At 48.1% G+C, this 20,739-nt stretch overlaps 1 protein-coding gene across 1 annotated transcript in view; it reads left to right on the top strand.

Annotated features, from left to right (window-relative positions):
* Positions 1–9,633, top strand: part of LOC131729635 (protein phosphatase 1 regulatory subunit 29-like) — a 49,471-nt gene extending 39,838 nt beyond the window's left edge. The window contains exon 3 of the mRNA XM_059019846.1: positions 6,919–9,633. Coding sequence (XP_058875829.1) covers positions 7,143–9,590 — 2,448 coding nt within the window. The 5' untranslated portion in view covers positions 6,919–7,142 and the 3' untranslated portion in view covers positions 9,591–9,633. The remainder of the gene's footprint in view (positions 1–6,918) is intronic.
* Positions 9,634–20,739: the final 11,106 nt, after the last annotated feature.

A 20,739-nucleotide genomic window follows, 5' to 3' on the forward strand; every position in this document is an offset into this window, starting at 1 on the left:
GAGTACACCCCCTCTGATCCACATGAGAGAGTACACCCCCTCTGATCCCCATGAGAGAGTACACCCCCTCTGATCCCCATGAGAGAGTACACCCCCTCTGATCCACATGAGAGAGTACACCCCCTCTGATCCACATGAGAGAGTACACCCCCTCTGATCCCTGTGAGAGAGTACACCCCCTCTGATCCACATGAGAGAGTACACCCCCTCTGATCCCCATGAGAGAGTACACCCCCTCTGATCCCCATGAGAGAGTACACCCCCTCTGATCCACATGAGAGAGTACACCCCCTCTGATCCCTGTGAGAGAGTACACCCCCTCTGATCCACATGAGAGAGTACACCCCCTCTGATCCACATGAGAGAGTACACCCCCTCTGATCCACATGAGAGAGTACACCCCCTCTGATCCACATGAGAGAGTACACCCCCTCTGATCCCTGTGAGAGAGTACACCCCCTCTGATCCACATGAGAGAGTACACCCCCTCTGATCCACATGAGAGAGTACACCCCCTCTGATCCCTGTGAGAGAGTACACCCCCTCTGATCCACATGAGAGAGTACACCCCCTCTGATCCACATGAGAGAGTACACCCCCTCTGATCCACATGAGAGAGTACACCCCCTCTGATCCCTGTGAGAGAGTACACCCCTCTGATACCTGTGAGAGAGTACACCCCCTCTGATCCACATGAGAGAGTACACCCCCTCTGATCCACATGAGAGTACACCCCCTCTGATCCACATGAGAGAGTACACCCCCTCTGATCCACATGAGAGAGTACACCCCCTCTGATCCACATGAGAGAGTACACCCCCTCTGATCCACATGAGAGAGTACACCCCCTCTGATCCCTGTGAGAGAGTACACCCCCTCTGATCCACATGAGAGAGTACACCCCCTCTGATCCCCATGAGAGAGTACACCCCCTCTGATCCACATGAGAGAGTACACCCCCTCTGATCCACATGAGAGAGTACACCCCCTCTGATCCCCATGAGAGAGTACACCCCCTCTGATCCACATGAGAGAGTACACCCCCTCTGATCCACATGAGAGAGTACACCCCCTCTGATCCACATGAGAGAGTACACCCCCTCTGATCCCTGTGAGAGAGTACACCCCCTCTGATCCACATGAGAGAGTACACCCCCTCTGATCCACATGAGAGAGTACACCCCCTCTGATCCACATGAGAGAGTACACCCCCTCTGATCCACATGAGAGAGTACACCCCCTCTGATCCACATGAGAGAGTACACCCCCTCTGATCCACATGAGAGAGTACACCCCCTCTGATCCACATGAGAGAGTACACCCCCTCTGATCCCTGTGAGAGAGTACACCCCCTCTGATCCACATGAGAGAGTACACCCCCTCTGATCCCTGTGAGAGAGTACACCCCCTCTGATCCCTGTGAGAGAGTACACCCCCTCTGATCCCTGTGAGAGAGTACACCCCCTCTGATCCCTGTGAGAGAGTACACCCCCTCTGATCCACATGAGAGAGTACACCCCCTCTGATCCACATGAGAGAGTACACCCCCTCTGATCCACATGAGAGAGTACACCCCCTCTGATCCACATGAGAGAGTACACCCCCTCTGATCCACATGAGAGAGTACACCCCCTCTGATCCACATGAGAGAGTACACCCCCTCTGATCCACATGAGAGAGTACACCCCCTCTGATCCCTGTGAGAGAGTACACCCCCTCTGATCCACATGAGAGAGTACACCCCCTCTGATCCCTGTGAGAGAGTACACCCCCTCTGATCCACACTCTTTGACTCGCGGACGCATCGCCTCACTTATAGTATTAAAAATCCTTTTAAAAAAAAGCATATTTTGTTAATATATAGACAGTATAGACTGCAAGCTTCTCTGGGTATAGTTTACTGCCTTTGAATGAACGTCTGCTATGCTTCAATCAGGGTAGTGCATTCTGAGGGGTATCGCAGTTTTACAGACTAGCATACTTGCCAACATTTAGAAACTGTTCAGCGGGACGCTCGTTTCCAGGATGGGGGGCATCATACGCATCACACCCATGGGAGGAGTCATACGCAAAAACATCTCATATAATAAACGAACCCCCCCCCCCAACTCAACACCACACGACCATCATGACAGTAAAAATAGACATAATGAAGCATTCTTACCGTTGTATAAGTTAGTGATCAGCAGGTGTCAGCCGCTAGAAGAGCACAGCGTGTGGTTTTCACTAACTCGACTGTGTAGAATAAATGATTTTCTGTTTCTATGGGGAAATATAGAGACTTTCTTCCTATGCATCGGGACGCGGGACATTGGCTATGAAATCAGGACTGTCCCGACCATATAGGGACTGTTGGCATGTATGGACTGGTCTGACAATCTGAGCTACCGGGTCAGATCGTCAGAACACCAGCTCCAACGTCCTCATGCAACCAATCACAACGCATTTTCATCTGAGCGTCCTGCTGGAATGAGACTTATTGAGACGAATGAACCTGTATAAAACTGGGAGCGAGCACTAGACTAGAGAACGCGCGTTTAAATGTTACAGTGCAGGTCTGAAATGAATATTATGTTTGCATATCTGAGGCCTCGTCATGAGCAGGTCCTGTCATCCCTTTCAAAATAATTACAGTGCACTTGTCATCCACAAAGCTCTCAAAAGAGCGCACGCGGCAGTCCTACCAAAAAAAAAAAAAAAAAAAGCTTTTATGAGTGTTCAGCGCTTCAAGGGAAGAGCGCGTCAGAAGGAATCCTTCAAAAAATGTCTTTTTATGTGTCGTTTTTGTGAAATCGGGGCCGTTGTCGTGTTTTGCTTCACAATAACTGCACAGATTTTATTTAAAGTGCGTAATACACACAGAAGTAATGAAGGCTCTGCAGTGCTCCGTCCCTCGTTCATGTGTGCGTTGCTGCCATCATTCAAAATGATCTGGCAAATGAAATTTAATAGAGGAAAGTGGAAAGTATTGCATGCGGGCAATAAAAATGTGCATTATAAATATCATATGGGAGATACTGAAATTGAAGAAGGGAACTTTGAAAAAGACCTAGGAGTCTTCATCTAGACAATGTGGGGAAGCTATAAAAAAGGCCAACAAGATGCTCGGATATATCAAGTGTTGAATTTAAATCAAGGGAAGTAATTTTAAAACACTACAATGCATTAGTAAGACCTCACCTAGAATATTGTGTTCAGTTCTGGTCACCTCGTTACAAAAAGGATATTGCTGCTCTAGAAAGAGTGCAAAGAAGAGCAACCAGAATTATCCCGGGTTTAAAAGGCATGTCGTATGCAGACAGGGTAAAAGAATTGAATCTATTCAGTCTTGAACAAAGAAGACTACGCGGCGATCTGATTCAAACATTCAAAATCCTAAAAGGTATAGACAATGTCGACCCAGGGGACTTTTTCGACCTGAAAAAAGAAACAAGGACCAGGGGTCACAAATGGAGATTAGATAAAGGGGCATTCAGAACAGAAAATAGGAGGCACTTTTTTACAGAGAATTGTGAGGGTCTGGAACCAACTCCCCAGTAATGTTGTTGAAGCTGACACCCTGGGATCCTTCAAGAAGCTGCTTGATGAGATTCTGGGATCAATAAGCTACTAACAACCAAACGAGCAAGATGGGCTGAATGGATAACGTACAGAGCAAGGGCAAGATCCTGTGATAATGTTCCTAGAGTATTAAAAAAAACACTCTAGTATTTGAAATGTCAAAAACATTACTGTACGCATCAACTTCATCAATGAACACGTGAGCCCTTGTTCCTCTTTGGTGCTTTTACTAAACTACGATTCATCCCTTGACCTTTCACTGCAGCAGAAACGTATCTGGGTGGCTGGCCTCACAGCAGCTAAAAAGATGACAGCTCTGCGTTGGCACAACCACCTCATTCCCTTCCTTGGCAGCGTTGGCTCCTTTCTTTTCTAGACATTATACATTTAGAACTTTCTACAGCTCGGATCCATCGCGCTAGGGAGGGGACTGTAGAGCCCTGCAGAGCTGCTGCAGAATCTATTAGATTTGTTCTGAACCCGACTCCAGTTATTACTGACTCATTTAGGCTCTGAGGTCCTTTGAGGGGAGGGGTGAGGGGGTTGTAGCCACTGATGGGTGGGAGGGAGGGAGGGAGGGAGGGAGAGAAGAACTAAAAAAGGGAAAAATGGTATCTGTCATGTTTTATTGTCAATAAAAAACATTTGATAACAAAAAAATCAATGAACACGTGGGCCAGCAATGAGGCGGGTCAGGTGCACAGACTCGGACTAGTCCATTGTGTAAAATAAGGAGGGGTGGAGATTCTGGTGCGTTCCAGTCCCAACAAAACAAGTTAACCATTCTGAATCATAAAACCGTTTAAAAATATTATTAAGGGGTCGTGAAAGTGGGGGGGGGGGGGCAAATACATGTACTGTCCCCCCCACTGTGAAGAGTGGATGGGACGACCCCCTCACCCCCCCCCCCCCCCCCTCCTGTGTCTGCTGGATTTCATTCCAACCCAGCTCTCAATTACTGAACTGTACCCTTCATTGAACTAATAATTTTCTTAAATTAGTCAAATGTTCTAGCTGTCTTGAAATCTGCAACTGTTTAAGAGCTGAAAACGAGTTAAAAAAAAAAGTCTAATTAAGCAAATTATCCGTTCAATTAAGGGTCTAGTTCAGTAATTGGATTGAAATGAAAACCAGCTCTGTTTTGTTTTTTTCACAGCGATTTCTCTCAAGTGTTTAAAGTAGTGTTCAATTCTATCTCCTGTACATGTAATGTTGTGATTTAAAATGAAGAAGTTGTTGAATTTCTCCATTCGTTTGTGAGTAAAAATAAAATCAGCCGAAGTCTTGGTTGCAAAGTTACGATGGAGATTATTTTGATATGGTAGAGAAAATTAGGAACTGTGTCCCTCCAAACACGGAGAAGACACAAGTCAACACGCAGTACATGAGTAGGGTTATTCTACTCTCATGACATCATTTTTTCTTTAACCCAATCAGAAGAAACAAGTCTCCTTTAGTTTATTATACAAATCTCTTCTCAGTACCTGGCTCTGTCCCTCTAAAGGAGCTAGCTTTTATGACCTCCCTCCTAAACCAGCTGTATTTTCTAAGCAAAGCCTGTTTATATCTAGTTTACTATTTGGGAAGATGTTTATCAATCGGTTTGTAGCTCTGATATTATTATTATTATTATTATTATTATTATTATTATTATTATTATTATTATTATTATTAATTTCTTAGCAGATGCCCTTCTCCACATACAATTCCCCATTTATACAGTTGGGTTTTTACTGGAGCAATCTAGGTAAAGTACCTTGCTCAAGGATACAGCAGCAGCGTCCCCCACCTGGGATTGAACCCACGCCCCTCCGGTCAAGAGTCCAGAGCCCTAACCACTACTCCACACTGCTGCCCCTGATACAAAACAGCGGTCTCCCCAAAAGGCAAACATCTTTCACGTTAGGGCTGGACATCCGAGGACTTTACAGCTTCCCAGGTTCAGCTTCCCAGGTTCCAACCAGAACTCAGGAGACTAAAATATGTTAATCCGATCCCTAGTCTCATTCGAAATGTAACCAGAACTGATTCTCAATTTGTGAATTGTATTCGAAGACCCAACAATTCATTTATCTCAAAATAAAACGTTCCAACGCCATAACTTCGATTTTCTAGAAAACGCAGCGAACTTTCCATTTCAAGTTGAACACAACAGCACAATAAGAATGACGCAGAGAGTGTTATAATATTCAAAAGAAGTTAGTTTTAAAAAGTGCTGCTGTTTGAAGTGTCTTGTTCGTGTTTCACGGCATGTGTCTTGTGGGGTCAGGAAGTTTGGCCACCCCTGGGCTAGATCATCATCTTTAAAAAATATGCTAGGTATTGTATCCAGCGAGACGTCCCACAAGTAGAACGGTCCCCCGAAATGTTCTCCTTTTTCTAGGAAGGCAGTAACTGGGGATGGGGTCTTTGTTGGCTGGATAACTTCACTCAGACTCCTCGCTCACTAAGTATCTTGCTATCTCCCGAATAGATAATAATAATAATAATATAATAATATTATCATTATTTTTATAATACGCCTTTCATAGTGGAGCACCATCACGAAGCGCTTTACAGAGGTAGGCTGTGAACTGCGCATTATATGCAGTCACTTCCAATAGGACGTTGATTTAACATCTCATCAGCAGGACGGAGCACAAGGAGGTGAAGTGACTCGCTCAGGGTCACACACACACACACACACACAGAGTGAGTCAGTGGCTGCTGCAGAGTCACTTCCAACAGGAGCTCGTTTGTTTGACGTCTCATCCGAAGGACGGAGCACAAGGAGGTGAAGTGACTTGCTCAGGGTCACACACAGTGAGTCAGTCAGTGACAGAGGTGGGATTTGAACCGGTGACCTTCTGGTTACAAGCCCTGGACTTTAACCACTGGACCTCACTGCCTCCTAATCATCGTCTCCTCTTTAAAAATATGCAAACCACTTTCTTTACAAATCAATTCCACAGCTGCAATGGTACCCCAAACCCCACAGCAGTGTGATCCAGTCCTGGTTTCACTAGGAGTTTAATAATAAGACACACCTGAGCTTGTTAGCTAGACACACTGGGGCTGACCAAGCTGGTAGCAGTAAAACCTGGACTGGATCACGTTGCTGTGCGATAGGAGGTAGTCTGAGCAATCTGTGTTCATGCTAATGGCACGTATCGTATCTAAACAATATCGTAAAATGTAGAATGCAAGGTGGGGATTTGGCACTGATAAACGGTAAACATTGTTAAGATTTCAAACATGTGTTCTGGTCTGATGCTGATAACGTAGCAAAGTATTTAATTCCATGATTACCTGAATTCATAAACCTCACACTGGAGACTCTACGGGAACTTACAGTCCTCTGTTTGTTTTTCCACACAGATTCCGTCGAAGAAGCCAAACTGGATAGCAGTCAAACAGAAGAAAGAGAGAGAGAGAGAGAGAGGACAAAGTGGGGCTCAACTACCTGCCTTGAACGCAGAAAGGCAGACAGAAGGATAATGCTGTAGAGGCAGGAAATAACCAAAAAAAAAAAAACCTAGAAGACTCCGCCATCGCATTTGCTTGACTCGCTTCCCTATTCCTGAACCCCCTCAAAAAAAGAAATGTCTCTGAAAATCTCCGCTCTCCTCTGCCTGGCTCTGCTGCTCCAAACCCTGCCCCGTTCCAGGGGGGACTGCTGGCTCATCGAGGGCGACAAGGGCTACGTCTGGCTGGCCATCTGCAGCCAAAACCAGCCGCCATACGAGACCATCCCCCAGCACATCAACAGCACGGTCCACGACCTCCGGCTGGACTCCAACAAGCTCAAGGCGGTCTACTTCAACTCCCTGAGCCGCTTCGGCAACCTCACCGACCTCAACCTCACCAAGAACGAGATCTCCTACATCGAAGAGGGGGCTTTCTCCGGGCAGCTGAACCTGCAGGTCCTCCAGCTGGGCTACAACAAGCTGACCAACCTGACCGAGGCCATGCTGAGAGGCCTGGGGCGCCTGCAGTACCTCTTTGTCCAGCACAACCTCCTCGAGGCTGTCTCCCCCAGCGCCTTCTGGGAGTGCCCTAACCTGATCACCCTGGACCTCTCCTCCAACAGGCTGGCCAGGCTGGACCCCTCCGCCTTCGCGGGGCTCGGCCGCCTCATGGTCTGCGAGCTGGCCGGGAACCCCTTCCACTGCGAGTGCCAGCTGTACGGCTTCCTCGCCTGGCTGGAGTCCTTCAACAACATGACCCGCAATTACGATCGGCTCCAGTGCGAGTCGCCCCGGGAGTTCGCCGGTTACCCCCTCCTGAGCCCCCGTTCGGGGGGTCGCAACGCCATGACCATCCTGGGGGCCATCTGTAAGGATGGCTTCCCGGCGCCGGGGGTCCCCACTCTCTCTTCGGACGACAGGATGGGGGTCTACGAGACGTCCGGAGGAGGGGGCGGGATGGAGGATCTGGACTTCCTGGAGCCGACGGCACTGTCGGGCTCCGACCCGTCCTTCAGCCCCAGCATCCGGCTCCAGCAGGTCACCTTCACCATGGCAACGCTGGTGGTCAAGATCCCTTCCCCCTTCAGCAAGATGTACATCCTGGTCCAGTACAACAGCACCTACGTCTCGGACGTCATGAACCTCCGCAACAGGAAGGAGGTCATCATCCTGGACAAGCTCAAACCGCGCACCGACTACACCTTCTGCGTGGCGTCCATCCGAAACTCCCAGAGGTACAACCACACCTGCCTCTCCTTCACCACCCGGGACCGCAGCCCAGACGACCGGCTCCACAGCGCCTCCACCACCACCCACTACATCATGACCATCCTGGGCTGCCTGTTCGGGATGGTCCTCATCCTGGGGCTGGTTTACTACTGCCTGCGCAAGAGACGCCTGCAGGAGGAGAAGCAGAAATCCATCAGCGTCAAGAAGACCATCCTGGAGATGAGGTACGGGCCGGAAGCGGCCGCTAGCGTCATCTCCAACCAGGCCAGCTCTATAGTCCAGAAGCTGAACCAGCACCACCAGCACCACCAGCCCAAGCTGGCTTCCCCAGCCGTCTCCCGCTTGTCTTCCATCCCGCAGGCTGAGAAGATGGCAGCGACGTTCTCCGAGGCTTTGTCCGCCGCTAAGGGCAACTACATGGACGTCCGGACGGAGAACTTGGAAGGCCTGCCGGTCAAGGAGAAGGAGGCTCTCGATTCCCAAGGCAGGGACGGGAGTTTGGAAAACGGGGAGGATTCGGACGAGGATCAGGGTTCGGCTTCGGAGATCTCCACCATCGCCAAGGAGGTCGACAAAGTCAACCAGATCATCAACAACTGCATCGACGCCCTCAAGCTGGACACGGCCCAGTGCGGGCTCACCTCCACCCCTTCCAAAAATGCCCCCGTAATGCTGCCCCCTCCCGCCCCGCTGGGGCTGCCGGAGAGAGCCGGGATCGGAGGCGGGGGGTTCCTCTCCCCTCCTTGCCGAGAAGCCAGCCGGCCGCTGCAGAGGCAGCTGTCTGCGGACGCCGCGGTGGTGGGGTGGAATCGATGCAGCGTCTCGTCTGGCGGCTCCACCAAAAGCGCCAGAGTCTTCAGCCTGGAGATCCCGGAGCGCAGCCCCGAATCCAAAGGCAGCCCGACCGGGGAACCCGTCGAAAGGATCCCCCTGATGGGAGCGTCTTCCGGAGGGGGGCAGCACTTGGAGGTGCGCCCGGCCTTCCACTGCTCCGAACATCGCCACTCCTTCCCCGCGCTCTTCTACGAAGCGCCCGCCGACTCCCCCGCACAAAGACCCTCCTTCCTGAAGCCCCTGAGCCGCTCCAGGAGAGACGCTGCCTCCTACTCCCAGCTCTCCCCCTCCTCCCGGCACAACTACTCCGGCTACTCGTCCAGCCCCGAGTACTCCTCCGAGAGCACCCTGAAAATCTGGGAGAGGTTCCGCCCGTACCGGAAGAGCCCGAAGGAAGAGGCGGCCAGCTACGTGACAGCCGGACACGCGCTGCGGAAGAAGGTCCAGTTCGCCAAAGACGAGGACCTCCACGACATCCTGGATTACTGGAAGGGAGTGTCAGCACAGCAGAATCTGTGACCCTTATGAGAGGCGAGCCGAAAGGGGGCGGAGGGGGGGGGGGGGGGGGGATGAATTCAAATGTCTGCAGACACTGCCCACTCACTTTTTATAGGACCAGTACCTAATACCTAACACCGGGTTTGGATCTCTGGAAGGCGTCTCCGTTGACCGTTCACTTGTTCATATTCGGCGTGGAGAGGCAGGCAGAGGGTCGCGTTGACGAATCGTGGCCGTGGAGAGAAGCCTCTATCGTTCTGATGTTGAAGCCATCGGTTTTGCCTTCCACTGGAGGGACCCAGGGCGCGCCAGGAGAACACGCCCCCCCACACCGGGGCGATGCCAACCCCAATCGGGGTTCCTAATAAAGTGGCCAGGCAGTAGATTCATAGACGGCAGGGTCCCACAGACGGAGGCAAAGCTCAAACCAGAACCGCATTTTACACGAAGCCCTCGGTACACTGAGAAAAATCCAGACGGAATTACTGGATCCAGCGTGGCATTGAGAAAGCATATGTCCAGTTAGACAGCCCCATTGAAAGGTCAATGTCAATGTCAGACTCCCCCAATTAACTCGCACTATCATTCACACTGCTGTCCTCGTACGGGATACTGCATGAAGCAATTGATTCCCTATTCCCAAAGCCGCTCAGAGCCAGGGAAAGACAGATTTAAAATGAGGAGATTAACAGAACCAAAATTGCAAAACACAATGCTACAGTAGAGCAAAATTGTACTCAGAGAGCTTAACCTCTCTGTGCTTTACAAGGCTTCCCTATGCTTTACCAGACCTCTCTGTGCTTTACAATGCTTCCCTATGCTTTACCAAACCTCTCTGTGCTTTACAATGCTTCCCTATGGTTTACCAGACCTCTCTGTGCTTTACAATGCTTCCCTGTGCTTTACCACACCTCCCTGTGCTTTATAATGCTTTCCTATGCTTTCCCATGCTAAGCTACAGCAGTCAAATGACTGCAGTCCGCTCAGCAGAGCACTGTAGTTTTAAACCACGAGACTCCAGCACTAACAGTCATGGGGCACGTATCCATTATAGAGAAAGAGCTTTTTCAATGCGTTTCGACAGAAGTTAAATGGCAAGCTCTCTGAAGTGGGAGTTCCCTGCTAGTTGTCAAGGGAAATGATAACTTGTGGAGCGACCCACAGACCGCTACTCAATAAAGGCTACTTGACATGATTAAATAGGCTTGTCTGAATGCTGTTAGCGCAGCAGTACTGTACCGCTATACAAGTGGAGGCACTCATGAATATTAGGTGACAAATCTTTTTTTCTACCATTTAAATTAACTACAGCTACGGCCAAAACCTGTAGAATGAACTACAGCTCCCAGCATGCCTCTGCTCCCACGGCAATGGTGAGGCATGCTGGGAGCTGTAGTTCTTTATGCTGTGGTCTCGTATCACAAGCGATACAGACCTCTATTACGATACATCATGTACAGCTGTGGGCAAAAGTTTAGCAGCATCACCCTCTATATAGAATGAACTGATTCAGCTTCATAGAGTCCAATGAAAGCTGCTGAATAATGTTCCCTTGTTAACATATTGAATTCCACCCCCTCTATATAGAATGAACTCCCTCAGCTTCATAGAGTCCAATGAAAGCTGCTGAATAATGTTCCCTTGTTAACATATTGAATTCCACCCCCTCTATATAGAATGAACTCCCTCAGCTTCATAGAGTCCAATGAAAGCTGCTGAATAATGTTCCCTTGTTAACATATTGAATTCCACCCCCTCTATATAGAATGAACTCCCTCAGCTTCATAGAGTCCAATGAAAGCTGCTGAATAATGTTCCCTTGTTAACATATTGAATTCCACCCCCTCTATATAGAATGAACTCCCTCAGCTTCATAGAGTCCAATGAAAGCTGCTGAATAATGTTCCCTTGTTAACATATTGAATTCCACCCCCTCTATATAGAATGAACTGATTCAGCTTCATAGAGTCCAATGAAAGCTGCTGAATAATGTCCCCTTGTTAACATATTGAATTCCACACCCAGCGCTTTGTAGTTTTTCAGATACTGAACAAAAAACTGACATTGAAAAAAAATGTGACATTTCAGAAATCTCACATGAAATACGACTGGACTGCGATTATGGCTTCTGGTGTAGTTTCTGTTGATTACATCACGATGTTAAACATTACAAGATCTAAATTCTGTTCATATAGTTTTATTATTTATGTATTTATTTATTTATTTATTTATTTATTTTAAATTATGTCTTAATACTAAATTTCTAGTTCATGCAAAACTTTTGCCCACAGCTGTACATGATGTATCGTAATAGAGGTCTGTATCGCTTGTGATACGAGACCACAGCATAAAGAACTACAGCTCCCAGCATGCCTCACCATTGCCGCGGGTGCAGAGGCATGCTGGGAGCTGTAGTTCATTATACAGGTTTTGGCCGTAGCTGTAGCATTCAGACAAGTCCATTTAATCATGTCAAGTAGCCTTTATTGCTGCGGGTGCAGAGGCATGCTGGGAGCTGTAGTCCTAGCCAGCAAGTTCATTTTACAGGGAGATTCAAACCTTTTTGGCCAGAGCTGTAGACTTGCAAAACATCAGAGAAAGAAGGCTTTTGAAAGCCCAGCAGCTGTTGCTTCAGTTGGAAACGTATGCAATTCCAGCTCCTGTTTGATCGCTTTGATGAAGTCGCCCTCCGGTCGCTCAGCAGGGGGAAGCAATCGTCCCGATGCCAAGCTGTAGTGCTGGCAGGGGGGGCATCTATCACTGTCGCACGGGAGGAGGAGGAGGAGGAGGAGGAATCTAGCCAACATTTGAACCCGGATCACTGTGAACCGAACAGACTTCAGTCTCTCACAGCCGGAGCACACAATGAAGAGATTTGACACGACGAAGGCTGTGCGGTGTTTGAAAACACTAAAACCCTTGAGTAACAAACACCAAAAAGCAAGCTTACACACACACACACACACACACACACACACACAAATCTATATATGCATTGCCTGGCTGTTTTATTAGGACATGTCCTGAGCATCCTGTCTGAACGATCACAACCGTGACGTGACTTCACAAGGTGTTGGAAGGTGTCTCCGGGGATCACTGTCTGCCTCTCTGCCTCTCTGTCTCTCTCCCCTCTCTGTCTGTTGCTGTTTGAGGCCGCGGCTGCCTTTGGGCTTCCTCGGGCCGGCGCTGATCCAGTCTGATGTCTCTTGGAGCAGTCAAAAAACCGACAGCCCTGTTCTTGCCACTGTGACACTGGCTCCACGCTCCCCCCACCCCCCCCCCCCCCCCACTATCACTGTCACTCCTCCTGGCAGGCTGCTTGCGAGTGTGCCGCTCTCACAGCTTGACGGGAATCACAAGACATTCGGGAGGAAAGCCACTCGGGTTCCTAGTAAAGTGACCGGACAGTTTCACAAGACAGACGACCGCCACAACCCTGTAAAGGAGAGCTAACCGAAAATTGAATGTCTGTTTTGTTTGCTCTTATTACTGCAATTAATGTTATCACTGCTAGTAATGGATACTGTTAATAAAGCTAATAAGAGGTGAGAGAATGGATTTTAAAGATGGTCAGCGCTCCTTTAAAGGGAGGGACCAGCGATACTGTTAATAAAGCTAATAAGAGGTGAGAGAATGGATTTTAAAGATGGTCAGCGCTCCTTTAAAGGGAGGGGCCAGCGATACTGTTAATAAAGCTAATAAGAGGTGAGAGAATGGATTTTAAAGATGGTCAGCGCTCCTCTAAAGGGAGGGACCAGCGATACTGTTAATAAAGCTAATAAGAGGTGAGAGAATGGATTTTAAAGATGGTCAGCGCTCCTGTAAAGGGAGGGACCAGCGATACTGTTAATAAAGCTAATAAGAGGTGAGAGAATGGATTTTAAAGATGGTCAGCGCTCCTATGAATATGAATTATGAAATATAAAACTGGAAAGATTTTTTTTTTTTTTTTTGAACAAAGAAAAAAAGATACTTGTGAATTTTGTACACTTAAAAAAAAAAAAGCTAGCTTGTTATGTTTGTGTCTCGAGAATGGGGTGGGGGGGGATGTACAAAAAAAAAAAGTTTTACAAGTTTTAAAGAGTTTGAGCCTATATTTGCATGATTTCAGTATTTTTCATGAAGAGAACTTTATCGTTGTGTACAGTCCGTGGGTGTGCGTCCTAATATTTCGTCCCCCTTTTAGTTGTGAAGAAAGACCAATTCTCTTTTTTTTTAATGAATCAATCTTATTATTTTGTATTGTTGTCCTTTCTTTCTACGTTATTATTATTATTATTAAACAAAAAATCAAGGCTACAAATCTACAGTCATGAAACGGGGTCAAAAACACTGTTAAATCATTCATGGGGTTCGGTTTTCAATCTCTTATATTGCTTCAGTTTTTCATCACTTCCTTGGTCCCCGAGGGTCTCCCCTGGTAAAGGCACGGCCGCGTGGGGCGCAGGGGGGAGTTACACAGTCAGGGGAGCGCAGGGGTCCCTGAGGGTCTCCCCTGGTAAAGGCACGGCCGCGTGGTGCGCAGGGGGGAGTCACACAGTCAGGAGAGCGCAGGGGTCCTCGAGGGTCTCCCCTGGTAAAGGCACGGCCGCGTGATGTGCAGGGGGGGAGTCGCACAGTCGGGAGCGCAGGGGTCCCCGAGGGTCTCCCCTGGTAAAGGCACGGCCGCGTGGGGCGCAGGGGGGGAGTCACACAGTCAGGGGAGCGCAGGGGTCCTCGAGGGTCTCCCCTGGTAAAGGCACGGCCGCGTGGTGTGCAGGGGGGAGTCACACAGTCAGGGGAGCGCAGGGGTCCTCGAGGGTCTCCCCTGGTAAATTATTATGAATTAGTCATTCAGCAGACGCTTTTATACAAAGCGACTTCCAGAGACTAGGGGGGTGAACTCTGCATCATCAACAACTGCTGCTGCTGCTGCTGCAGAGTCACTTCCAATAGGAGCTTGTTTGTTTTATGTCTCATCTGAAGGACGGAGCACAAGGAGGTGAAGCGACTCGCTCAGGGTCACGCACACACACACAGCAAGTCAGTGGCTGCTGCAGAGTCACTTCCAATAGGAGCTCGTTTGTTTTACATCTTATCTGAAGGACATGCATCTTAACAAGAAGATTCATGGAGGTGATGACAAACTGAAGCAATGCAAGGGATTGCAAAGCCAACACCATGAACGACACAGAATGGGGAGGAGAGAGATATAGAGAGGGAGGAGAGAGAGAGAGAATCGTTTCATTTTGTACGACCTATTCTACCTTTAGTGTAATTCACTGTGTTCCATTGTGGTCAGCACCAAAAACGCAGTGTGATGTGGAGAGAGTTCAATAAAACCAGACAGATCCCAGCAGGGCTTAATGAGCTCAGAGGGAATCTATTTAGAGCCAAGGTGAATTAGGAGAGGCTTGATTGAGGTCTTTAAAAATCTCTACAGGATTTGACAAGCCCAATACTTTAAGCACAGAAGCCAGAACCGGGGGGGACACACACAGTGTGGGAGTGAGTGGACAGAGGGAAGGAGACGTCTTCACACAGGGAGTGGGGAGGGGGTGGGACGGGTCAGCTGTCGATCCTCTGAGACCCGAGTTGTGACACAGTTCTGAGATGGATCAGCAGAGCTGTATAGAGGTCTATAGGAAAGAGAGCTCCCCTCTCAACACTGCAGAGCTGTATAGAGGTCTATAGGAAAGAGAGCTCCCGTCTCAACACTGCAGAGCTGTATAGAGGTCTATAGGAAAGAGAGCTCCCCTCTCAACACTGCAGAGCTGTATAGAGGTCTATAGGAAAGAGAGCTCCCCTCTCAACACTGCAGAGCTGTATAGAGGTCTATAGGAAAGAGAACTCAACACTGCAGAGCTGTATAGAGGTCTATAGGAAAGAGAGCTCCCCTCAACACTGCAGAGCTGTATAGAGGTCTATAGGAAAGAGAACTCAACACTGCAGAGCTGTATAGAGGTCTATAGGAAAGAGAGCTCCCCTCTCAACACTGCAGAGCTGTATAGAGGTCTATAGGAAAGAGAACTCAACACTGCAGAGCTGTATAGAGGTCTATAGGAAAGAGAGCTCCCCTCAACACTGCAGAGCTGTATAGAGGTCTATAGGAAAGAGAACTCAACACTGCAGAGCTGTATAGAGGTCTATAGGAAAGAGAGCTCCCCTCTCAACACTGCAGAGCTGTATAGAGGTCTATAGGAAAGAGAACTCAACACTGCAGAGCTGTATAGAGGTCTATAGGAAAGAGAGCTCCCCTCAACACTGCAGAGCTGTATAGAGGTCTATAGGAAATAGAGATCTTCTCTCAACACTGCAGAGCTGTATAGAGGTCTATAGGAAAGAGAGCTCCACAGTGCAGAGCTGTATAGAGGTCTATAGGAAAGAGAGCTCCCCTCAACACTGCAGAGCTGTATAGAGGTCTATAGGAAAGAGAACTCAACACTGCAGAGCTGTATAGAGGTCTATAGGAAAGAGAGCTCCACACTGCAGAGCTGTATAGAGGTCTATAGGAAAGAGCTCCCCTCAATAATAAATCAAAATGCATTGCAGACAGTCGTTGTTTTTATACAATGCAAATGAACAACAAAAAATCAGATCAACTTGGAAGTGAATCTGGTGAAGTTTGACCCCGTTTCACCCTCAGACGGGCTCCGTCCCGGAGGGTTGTGTTCATTTTGTGTTCAATTCCTTATTCATTTGTTTTTCTTGTTCTTTTGTTTGCGATACGGATGAATTGGTTTAGTTTGAAAAGTTTGAGTTGTTTTGAAATCGTCTTTCTCCGAAATAAGAAACGGCATTCAGTCTTAAATCTTCTTCCCCATTTCTGTACAAAAAGATCTATTTCTATATTTGCAATAAATTTATAATGAAAAAAATAAATGTTTTGTAGCTCCTCCTTTTTATTTATATTTTTTTGTTTAAATTCTCAGCTCTGCAGAAGCTGTATAGAGGTCTAGAGGAAAGAGAGCTCCCCTCTCAACACTGCAGAGCTGTACAGAGGTCTATAGGAAAGAGAGCTCCCCTCTCAACACCGCAGAGCTGTATAGAGGTCTACAGGAAAGAGAGCTCCCCTCTCAACACTGCAGAGCTGTATAGAGGTCTATAGGAAAGAGAACTCCCCTCTCAACACTGCAGAGCTGTATAGAGGTCTATAGGAAAGAGAGCTCCACTCTCAACACTGCAGAGCTGTATAGAGGTCTATAGGAAAGAGAGCTCCCCTCTCAACACTGCAGAGCTGTATAGAGGTCTATAGGAAAGAGAGCTCCCCTCTCAACACTGCAGAGCTGTATAGAGGTCTATAGGAAATAGAGCTCCCCTCTCAACACTGCAGAGCTGTATAGAGGTCTATAGGAAAGAGAGCTCCCCTCTCAACACTGCAGAGCTGTATAGAGGTCTATAGGAAAGAGAGCTCCCCTCTCAACACTGCCGAGCTGTATAGAGGTCTATAGGAAAGAGAACTCAACACTGCAGAGCTGTATAGAGCTCTATAGGAAAGAGAGCTCCACACTGCAGAGCTGTATAGAGGTCTATAGGAAAGAGAGCTCCACACTGCAGAGCTGTATAGAGGTCTATAGGAAAGAGAGCTCCCCTATCAACACTGCAGAGCTCTACAGAGGTCTATAGGAAAGAGAACTCAACACTGCAGAGCTGTATAGAGGTCTATAGGAAAGAGCTCCCCTCTCCACACTGCAGAGCTGTATAGAGGTCTATAGGAAAGAGAACTCAACACTGCAGAGCTGTATAGAGGTCTATAGGAAAGAGAGCTCCCCTCTCAATACTGCAGAGCTGTATAGAGGTCTATAGGAAAGAGAACTCAACACTGCAGAGCTGTATAGAGGTCTATAGGAAAGAGAGCTCCCCTCTCAACACTGCAGAGCTGTACAGAGGTCTATAGGAAAGAGAGCTCCCCTCTCAACACTGCCGAGCTGTATAGAGGTCTATAGGAAAGAGAACTCAACACTGCAGAGCTGTATAGAGCTCTATAGGAAAGAGAACTCAACACTGCAGAGCTGTATAGAGGTCTATAGGAAAGAGAACTCAACACTGCAGAGCTGTATAGAGGTCTATAGGAAAGAGAGCTCCCCTCTCAACACTGCAGAGCTGTACAGAGGTCTATAGGAAAGAGAGCTCCCCTCTCAACACTGCCGAGCTGTATAGAGGTCTATAGGAAAGAGAACTCAACACTGCAGAGCTGTATAGAGGTCTATAGGAAAGAGAGCTCCACTCAACACTGCAGAGCTGTACAGAGGTCTATAGGAAAGAGAGCTCTTCTCTCAACACTGCAGAGCTGTATAGAGGTCTATAGGAAAGAGAGCTCCCCTCTCAACACTGCAGAGCTGTATAGAGGTCTATAGGAAAGAGAGCTCTTCTCTCAACACTGCAGAGCTGTATAGAGGTCTATAGGAAAGAACTCAACACTGCAGAGCTGTATAGAGGTCTATAGGAAAGAGAGCTCCCCTCTCAACACTGCAGAGCTGTACAGAGGTCTATAGGAAAGAGAGCTCCCCTCTCAACACTGCAGAGCTGTATAGAGGTCTATAGGAAATAACTCAACACTGCAGAGCTGTACAGAGGTCTATAGGAAAGAGAGCTCCACACTGCAGAGCTGTATAGAGGTCTATAGGAAAGAGAGCTCTTCTCTCAACACTGCAGAGCTGTATAGAGGTCTATAGGAAAGAGAGCTCAACACTGCAGAGCTGTATAGAGGTCTATAGGAAAGAGAGCTCCCCTCTCAACACTGCAGAGCTGTATAGAGGTCTATAGGAAAGAGAGCTCCCCTCTCCACACTGCAGAGCTGTATAGAGGTCTATAGGAAAGAGAGCTCAACACTGCAGAGCTGTATAGAGGTCTATAGGAAAGAGCTCCACACTGCAGAGCTGTATAGAGGTCTATGAGTACAGAATAGAAGGGCAGGACAGGTAAGATTTACTGCGACACGGCCTTATCACCGAAAAGTGAATTTCCATCGTAACAACGAGCTGTCGGGATGAGAGCGGATCGCGGGAACACCTTCCTGCTTTCTCACACCCATCGGAAAACCCATCCGAGTGGAAACGTGTGAGCACTCCGCTAGACTCCCAGCCTGTGCAGGGTGTGCAGTGTCTGAGATTCAGGATCCTGGGCTGGGAGGAGACTGAGATCCACGCTGTGGAGGGAACGGAGCGGAACAGTGACAGCGCGGGCTGATTCACCTGCCTCTCAATCCTGCCTTTCACCTTCCTCTGGAGGACTGGGCTCCAATCTGGGGGTGCAGAGAGACAGGAAGAAACAGACCCACACACACACAGTCAAACTGACAGACAGACAGACAGACAGAGACACACACAAACCGACACACACACACACACACACACAGACGGACGGACAGACAGACACACACAAACTGACACACACACAGACGGACACACACACGGACAGAGAGAGAGAGACACACACACACACATAGACAGACACACACACAGACACACACACACACACAGAGACACACACAAACACAGAGACACACACACACACACTGACACAGACACACACAGAGACACACACGCACACACACACACACACACACGCATGTTTGAGCCGCTAATCCGTGCAGAAGCAGCTGTGACCTGGTTCCTCTGCTAATTGCTGCGTGAATGAAGAGGCTTCATGTTCGCTGTCACATGTGTGAGACGCAGCCTTCGGAGCAAATTAAAAACGAAATCCAACTCACGAGGGTAGAAAAGTGGGCCTGGGTTCAAATCAGGGGGGCTAGGGGGTGCAGACAGGCACTGTAAACACAGAGAGGTCTGGTAAAGCATAGGGAAGCATTGTAAAGCACAGAGAGGTGTGGTAAAGCATAGGGAAGCATTGTAAAGCACAGAGTGGTCTGGTAAAGCATAGGGAAGCATTGTAAAGCACAGAGAGGTCTGGTAAAGCATAGGAAAGCATTGTAAAGCACAGAGAGGTATGGTAAAGCATAGGGAAGCATTGTAAAGCACAGAGAGGTCTGGTAAAGCATAGGGAAGCATTGTAAAGCACAGAGAGGTCTGGTAAAGCATAGGGGAGCATTGTAAAGCACAGAGAGGTCTGGTAAAGCATAGGGAAGCATTGTAAAGCACAGAGACGTCTGGTAAAGCATAGGGAAGCATTGTAAAGCACAGAGAGGTCTGGTAAAGCATAGGAAAGCATTGTAAAGCACAGAGTGGTCTGGTAAAGCATAGGGAAGCATTGTAAAGCACAGAGAGGTCTGGTAAAGCACAGGGAAGCATTGTAAAGGACAGAGAGGTGTGGTAAAGCATAGGGAAGCATTGTAAAGCACAGAGAGGTGTGGTAAAGCATAGGGAAGCATTGTAAAGCACAGAGTGGTCTGGTAAAGCATAGGGAAGCATGGTAAAGCACAGAGAGGTCTGGTAAAGCATAGGGAAGCATTGTGAAGCACAGAGAGGTCTGGTAAAGCATAGGGAAGCATTGTAAAGCACAGAGAGGTCTGGTAAAGCATAGGGAAGCATTGTAAAGCACAGAGAGGTCTGGTAAAGCATAGGGAAGCATTGTAAAGCACAGAGAGGTCTGGTAAAGCATAGGGAAGCATTGTAAAGCACAGAGAGGTCTGGTAAAGCATAGGAAAGCATTGTAAAGCACAGAGAGGTCTGGTAAAGCATAGGGAAGCATTGTAAAGCACAGAGAGGTCTGGTAAAGCATAGGGAAGCATTGTAAAGCACAGAGAGGTCTGGTAAAGCATAGGGAAGCATTGTAAAGCACAGAGAGGTCTGGTAAAGCATAGGGAAGCATTGTAAAGCACAGAGAGGTCTGGTAAAGCATAGGGAAGCATTGTAAAGCACAGAGAGGTCTGGTAAAGCATAGGGAAGCATTGTAAAGCACAGAGAGGTCTGGTAAAGCATAGGGAAGCATTGTAAAGCACAGAGAGGTCTGGTAAAGCATAGGGAAGCATTGTAAAGCACAGAGAGGTCTGGTAAAGCATAGGGAAGCATTGTAAAGCACAGAGAGGTCTGGTAAAGCATAGGGAAGCATTGTAAAGCACAGAGAGGTCTGGTAAAGCATAGGGGAGCATTGTAAAGCACAGAGAGGTCTGGTAAAGCATAGGGAAGCATTGTAAAGCACAGAGTGGTCTGGTAAAGCATAGGGAAGCATTGTAAAGCACAGAGAGGTCTGGTAAAGCATAGGAAAGCATTGTAAAGCACAGAGTGGTCTG

The sequence above is a fragment of the Acipenser ruthenus genome, unplaced genomic scaffold (genome assembly GCF_902713425.1).
Source record: "Acipenser ruthenus unplaced genomic scaffold, fAciRut3.2 maternal haplotype, whole genome shotgun sequence".
NCBI lineage: Eukaryota > Metazoa > Chordata > Actinopteri > Acipenseriformes > Acipenseridae > Acipenser > Acipenser ruthenus.